General features: G+C 33.7%; 1 protein-coding gene across 1 annotated transcript; it reads right to left on the minus strand.

Annotated features, from left to right (window-relative positions):
* Positions 1 to 5,062: 5,062 nt before the first annotated feature.
* LOC112323394 (uncharacterized) lies at positions 5,063 to 7,714 on the minus strand. The gene is made up of 3 exons (XM_052456943.1): positions 7,174 to 7,714; positions 6,764 to 6,975; positions 5,063 to 5,170 (listed from the first exon to the last, which is right to left on the minus strand). Exons 1-3 carry the CDS (start codon positions 7,712 to 7,714, stop codon positions 5,063 to 5,065), a joined length of 861 nt encoding a protein of 286 aa, XP_052312903.1.

Genomic DNA, 7,714 nt, shown 5'->3' on the forward strand with positions numbered 1-7,714 from the left:
TTGTACCATACAAATCATTATTAGTTAGTGTGTTTTTAGGATGTGGGTGTTTTATCAAAGCATTAGACATAATTTATTATAAATTGCTATAATGAAATTAGTTTTTTTGTTATTAGATGGAAAAAACGAAGTCTTGGAAGTGAGGGTATTTTGATCTTCTTCACTAACTCGTTGGTCATTATAAGATTGTTGGGGGCTATGTTAGTCTTTTCTAATTTTTATATAGTATAATTACACTTTTACCCTCAAGATCAACAAAATTTAGAGTTGTTAACCAATAGTTTTTTCGACTTTTCTTTTACAATTTTATAGTTCCGCATTAATTTTTTTAATATTGGTTTTGTGATTATATTTGATTTATTTTCTATGGGTTTATCCTAGTTTTATGAATATAAGTTTTTTTTAAAATTGTTTTGTTTATGTTTGATTTTATAAGATTAGTCTAATTCATCTATATTTTTTTATATACAAATGAACTTTAATTTTTAAAATAAAAAATATTTATTTTTAAATAATATTTCTTATATATCCGGCCTTGTGTGATATTTTTCTAGGGTATGAATTTATTCAATCAATTCCATTTGTATTTCTATTTATATTATCTTATATTGATTTAAATAAATAAGTTCAGTAAACACAATCAAGTAAATATCTCATTTTATGTGATTGAATATATTGATCTACATTCATCTCTTAATTTTTTTTCAATTTCTCTTTTGATTATTGTTAACTATTTTTTTTGTTTATTTACATAGATAGTTATTAATTTATTTAATTAGATGCTTACATAGCCTGCATACTCGATATTTTTTTGGAAAAAAACATTTATAACCCGCAGTGAAGCGTGGATTAAATAACTAGTGTATATATATAGTGTTGAATTATATGTCTATTATTTATTAAATGGCTTATATCATAGATTTTAAAAAGAATACATCAAAAACTTAATTTATTACATCATTGACCACTAGGTACTTAATCGTTTTTTTTTTTTTTTTTGGGGGCCACCATCCCCATTAGAAAAAACGTGCTAGATGGGATGTTAGTATGCCACTTGTTAGAGAAGCTCTTGGAGCCAAAGCCACCAAGTAGGAAAAGAATTGTCACTAACAACTTTTGACCTTGATTGAAGAGGAGATTGCAGCCGTACTTGACATGACATGACATGAGGCAGCGAGCAAACACATGGATTTCGCTCTCTTATGCAACACGAGGATCAATAAAGATGAGGCTTCGATTCTGAAAACACGAGGATCTTTTCATTTTTTTTTATTGAAAAGATGAGATAAAGATATACAATTTTTATTTTAATTAGCTGTTTAAATCAAATGTTATTGATAATATTTTATTTGGCCATCAAATCAATAGTTAGAGCATTTCCAATCGGGCAGCTAAAAAAATAGGTAAAATAAAAAAGTTATACTTTTAGCTTTTATGTTTACTTTTAAGCATTCCAATTGGTCAGCCAAATGAATAGATAAAATAGTTTTCTAAGACAAGAAGTGTCATTTCTATATTTTTCTGTAGCAAAAGGCAAAAGTAAATGAAAGTACTGGCCAACATTTTTTTCATTTGGTTTATATGGCTAAAGTCTTATTTTGTATCCGTTGGCCAACGTTTATTTTTTTTCTTTTAAAAACATAACAGAAGGAAGAAAATTTACCTGCAAATTTCAAAACCTTGCATTGTGCCTCACCCTTCTCTCTAATTTAGAAAAATAAGAATCAATTGTTCTCCGGTTAATTAATAACATCGATTGTGTTAATTAGCTGAAATCAAAAGGTATGCTTGCTTAAAGACTTTTTCTATTTTTTCTTTTGCATCTCTTGATTCTTAAGACCTTTTGTTGTTAATTTGTTATTTGTGATGATTTTTATTTCTTTGTTATTTTATGTTTTTGATATGGGTTAAGGAAGATAATTTTTATTTATATTGTTATCTTTGACAAAATTGAAAGGAAGTAATGATGGTAGCTGATATTGATAAAAACATGGAATGACATATCTTAAATTTATTTTTGATTGTCTGTTTTAATTTGAGGTCAATTATATTTTGTTTCGTTGAAAATGCAACTAAACCAGTATATCAATCCTCTTTTAGTTCCCAAAAATGGTCAAATTGTAATGGTTGTATGATTAGATTAATGTTAGAATATGTAAAAGGCAATTCTTATATTAATTCACATGTATGGAAACTACAAAATTGCTAGACATTGAATGTGAGCTTCCTTTACACCCTCTTATAAGGTTTTAACTTGAGTTTTTTTTTTTTTTTAATGTAGATGGATTCAAATTTTTGAAGCTCTTTTACCAACTTTCTTATGAGCGAGTCAGAAGATATTTTCTCTCAACCAAGTGATTCTAATCAATTATTTGATGACTTAACATACTTGAATTTAAATGTCCATACAATAAAAAAATCACAAAGAAGTAAAACTTCTCACCAGATGAATATTGTTTACTTGTCTCTGCATGGTTAAATACAAGTAAGGATCTAATTATAGGTGTTGAACAACAAACAAAACAATTATGGGCTTGAGTACATGCTTGCTTTGTAGAGAATGAAGGAAACTTGAATAATTATTCCCAAATAAGCATCACAAGTAGATGGCAAGAAATAAATAGAGAAGTCGATAAATTTGTTGGATTTGTTACTCAAATTGAAAATCGTCAGCAAAGTGGTATAACCGAAGAATCAAGGGTAATTTTAATATTCATTTCCATGTTAAAATAATGTTAAATTATTTGACACATATTTTAACATTATTGAATTTCTTTAATTTTTTACCAGATTAATGATGTTTGGCAAATGTATATTTCTTGCGTTGGCAAACAATTTCAACTAGAACATTGTTGGGTTATCTTAAGAAAAGAACTCAAATGACAATTTGAGCGTGCAAGTCAACATCAAAGGTCAAACAAGAAATAAAAAAGTCATGTCAATGCAAGTTCGGCTTCATCAACTCCATCTACCCCTGATTCTGTTAGTTTAGGAGAAGATAGTAAACCATTAATTTATCAAGATAGACCAATCGGTCAGAAAGCTGCAAAGGAACGACTTAAACGTAGACAAGAAAAAGATAAAGTTGGGGAGGTAACTGTAACAAATCTCTTACAACAATTCAGGGATACTTTAGTTGAAATTGAGGATCAGAAGAAACAAGACAAGAAAATTATGTTAGAGCAACAAGCCATAATGATTCAACAAAGTCAAGAGAAACAAGAATTGGACAAGATTGAGAAAGAAGAACAAATTATAAAAATGAATATTTCTAATTTGGATACAATTTCTGCAGCGTATTTTCAAAATAGAAAGTAGAAATTATGCAAAAGAGGGGTTTTAATTTTTAATTAACTTGATTGATTTATTGTTTAATGTAATGTATTTTTAATTAAATATGTAGAAAATTCTTGGTTATTTTAAATATATTGTTATAAAATTGATATCAATTCATAATACTTTTTTGAAGTTCCTCTAACACTTAACAACAATAAGTAGGATTAATTAACTTAAAAGATAACAACCATTGTCATAACCCAATTCTGGGTTATTCCCCAAAATTCACTTTTTTTTAAAATAAAAATTAAAAAAAATCAAATAAAGGCTGACAACGTGGAGAAAGTAGGCCGGGAAATCAAGCTGCAATTTTTGGAGGAAATTCAAGACCTAATTGTACCCCATTATGCCCAAAAATGGAGAAAAAAAATGCAAATTCAAGGTTAAATTAAATGATTATTGGACGAATTTGCATAAAAATTAAGTCCAATGACATAATTAAATTTTTAATAGGCCAATTTGATTTAATCATGGGCCAAATTAAATTTTAATTATATTTAAGAATTAATTTGGGTCCAATTGAAGGATTTAATTAAGTGCAAGGACTTAATTATACTTTAAATGGGTCAAATTAATTTTATTTGGGGCTTAATTGGTGAAAAATTAAGTTTGGGAGCCTAATTTGGGCTTAATTGAGAAGATTGGAATTTTAAGAGACCAAATTTAATTTTTACCAAGTTAATTGATTGAAATTAGGGGCCAAATTGCAAGAAAATTGATGTTTTGGGGTCAATTAGGGGTTAAATTGATAAAATTCGCAGCCAAGGACCAATATGCAAAAGTTTAATGGGGTTTAATTGACAAAATTCGGGGGTCAAATTGAAGAAATTGAAAGTTTAATGGTCAATTAGGGACAAAATTGCATAAATCCGAGACCAAGGACCATATTGCAAAAGGTGCGTAAATCCGGGGCTGAAGTTGAAGTTATGTCAGGATCAAATTGCATTAAATCAAAAGTTTAGGGTCAATTAGGGATTCTATTGAAAGCAATTGAAAGCCAGAGGACTAAATTGAAAATCGGCAAAAATCCCTAATTTTAACCCAAAACGACGTCGTTTTTGCGTTAAAAAGAAAAAAAAAAAGAGAGAGAGACCAGGCGACGCGTCGCCTAGTCACTGTTCATCATCTTCCCCGTGAAGCTGTCAGGGTAGCAGTTTTGCAGGTGCATTTAATGCATCGTTTGTCCCCCAAAATTGACAACTCATGCACCAAAATGGCCACCTGAAATCCCTCTATCCCCGAGTATTATCCGTTCAGGCCTATAAACGTCAAAACTGCTCCGATGACTGGCCAAAAGTAGCCAACTCGAGCAGCCTTAGACTGTCAAATTTGGCAGTTCAAGGTGCACGCTTTGAACCGACGGCTTAGATTCTTCGAGTCAAATCAGGGGCTGAAATTTTTTCCCTAGCGAAGATAAGATTACCCTCTTCCACCCCTATAAATAAGAGCAGATTTCATGTTCGGAGGGAGAAGAAAATCGAGTGTAAAGTTGACAAAAAATCAGCCTTTCTCCCCGGTTTTCATCTTTTTCTGCTTTCTCCTTCTCAGCCGCACCTTCGGCCGCCACCACTCTCACCACTGTTCTTCCCAGCACATTCTACATCACAGCCCGACACTCAACAACCTCACGTGGTGGCTGCACCACCTCTCTCTCTCTCTCTCTCTCTCTTCCCTGTGAAACACTTTTCCATCTCTACCACCGCGACTCCAACAGTAGCAGCAACCACTATTTCCCGCGGTTTCCACCCTTACCAGCAGCAGCAGAGGGAGCGACTCTCTCCTCATCCACTCCAACCGTAAGCAACCCCAGCACCGACCGCGACAGCAACAACCCCTGCAACTCGAGTAGCAGCAACCCCGACAGCTCAACTCTCCATCGTTGCCACGACGTGCGCCACGTCGTCCTCCTCAGTCAGACCACCCTCACGCCAAGTAACTTCCCTCTTCCTCTTCCTCCCTCTCTTCTTGTTTTTCTTCACTATTCACTGCGTGAACAGTAGGCGTGAATTATAATTCACGTCCTACTGTTCACATGAACAGCGAGCGTGAATTATAATTCACGCCCACTGCTCATGTAGTGGACGTTGGGTCGGGCCGTATCTGGCCCAGCCCAAAGTTCTGGGCCAGGTCTGGCCCGGCCCCAATGAAAAAAATAAAAAGTGTTAGGCCGAGATCGGCCCAACCATTTTGGGCTGAAATCGGCCCGACCTCTTCTGTGGCTGGGCCGGCCCAACCCATGTAGATTTTTATTATTATTTTTTTTATAATAATATATTATAATATAAAAAAAACGAAAACAATTCCAAAAAAATTTCAAAAAAATATGTGATTTTCTCAAATATTTTTCTACCAATTTCGCATAATATCGGGTTGTATATTTACATTGTAAAATACAAATCCGGAATTAAAATACCCGATTTTCTCCAAAATATTTTTTTTAAAAAATGTTTTCATGCCTACGGCCAAATCTTAAAAACTTTTCCAAGCATATTTTCACTAAAAAACTTGCATCTTTCTCATGTTTTGAAAATAAAAAAATGGATATCATAACTGGTTTATGATCATCATTAGGGTTTGCCCAAAATATCAAAAACCTTTTTCCAAATCTTTTAGGATCCAGATGTAGACTTTAATATTCGTGGGTGTAAAATTAAAGTACACCCTCAGGTATTAAAGACAAGATGTAAATAAATGCGATGCTAAAATTTAGACTTTAGAACGGTTGGGATTTAACCCAATAAGGTAGAGACTTTCTCATGAAGAGAGATCTACCTTGAACCTTAGAAAAGACCAACGAATAGAAACTCGACTTAGAAAACAATAAAACAACAATGCAGCTTACCCTAGGTAGGGTGCACTGAGGGTGATGCGTCTTCCCCTTGCACAATCAGTTCCTTACCCAGACTCTCGCAGACCGTAGGTTCCTAGTTACCATAATACTAGGTGGCGACTCCCGAATATTAATCATAATTTTATGATTAAATCTAAAAACCTTTCCAAACACAACACATCACACCAGAGGCACGACAAGAGCCTCTGCTGTCGCCAGACGACGTCGCGTCGGCATGCCCCCGCGACAACCATAATGAAAAAAATACATAAAAAACTTGAAAATTATGATAACATAAGAAGTTCAAATCTAATGATTCTACTCGTTGCCATATTGTTTCCACAAATGTTAAATCAAATCTTCTTGTAGTTGAGAGCTAGTTGCTCTATCCCTGATTCAATTATGAGTTTGAAGAAAATCATGTAGTTCTGGTATTTCACCATGTGACACTAATATAAAGGAATTGACTTCACGTTCATGGTCAAATCCAAGGTTCGTTGCTCCTCCATCCTCAATAATCATATTATGCATTATTATGCAAGCTTTCATAATATTTGCAAACGTTTCTTTATCCCAGTATCGAACAGGTCCACGTACAATTGCAAAACGAGATTGGAACACCTCAAATGCCCGCTCCACATCCTTTCTTGCAGACTCTTGCTTACTTGCAAAATAATTTCTCTTTGCTCCTAGTGGTCTTGGGATTGTCTTAACAAAGATTGACCAATTAGGATAAATCTCATCTGCTAAATAGTATCCCATTGTATATTCATACCTATTAACTATATAATTGACAGGAGCAGTACGACCTTCAGCAAGTACAGCGAAGATAGGTGACCGATCAAGAACATCAATATCATTTAGTGATCCAAGCATTCCAAAAAAGGCATGTCATATCCAAAGATCTTGTGAAGCCACCGCCTCTAGAATTATAGTTGGTTCATGACAATGACCAGTATACATCTCATGCCATGCAATTGGGCATTTCTCCCATTTTCAATGCATACAGTCAATACTCCCTAACATCCCTGGAAATCCACGCAGCTCTCCAATTGATAATAATCGACAAATATTGACCTCGTTTGGTGCCCTTAGATACCAATCACCAAAAACTTCTACGATTGCTTTGACAAAAGCTCCACGACTTTCTATCGCAGTGGTTTCCCCAATTCGAAGATATTCTTCAGTAAGATCTGTAGGAATACCATATGCAAGTATCATATGAGCTGCAATTACCTTTTGAAGGCAAGATAAACCAAGAACACCAAGAGCATCTGTTCTTTTTTTGAAATATGGATTGTGAGCTTCCACTGCGTTTGCAATCCGAAGAAAAAGACGACGACTCATCCTAAATCTTCTTCGAAATTGACTTTTAGTGAATTTAGGATTTTCAGCAAAATAATCATTATATAGCTTTAACTCACCTTTCTTTCTATTACGATTGACAATACTGTGACCAAGAATAGAGCCACGATACTTTGTTCTCCACCCTTGATTATTCGATTCTTTGTCAGCAACCACTGCGGTAACAACTTGAAAGGTGAACAT

The sequence above is a fragment of the Populus trichocarpa genome, chromosome 11, assembly GCF_000002775.5.
Source record: "Populus trichocarpa isolate Nisqually-1 chromosome 11, P.trichocarpa_v4.1, whole genome shotgun sequence".
Taxonomy (NCBI): Eukaryota; Viridiplantae; Streptophyta; class Magnoliopsida; order Malpighiales; family Salicaceae; genus Populus; species Populus trichocarpa.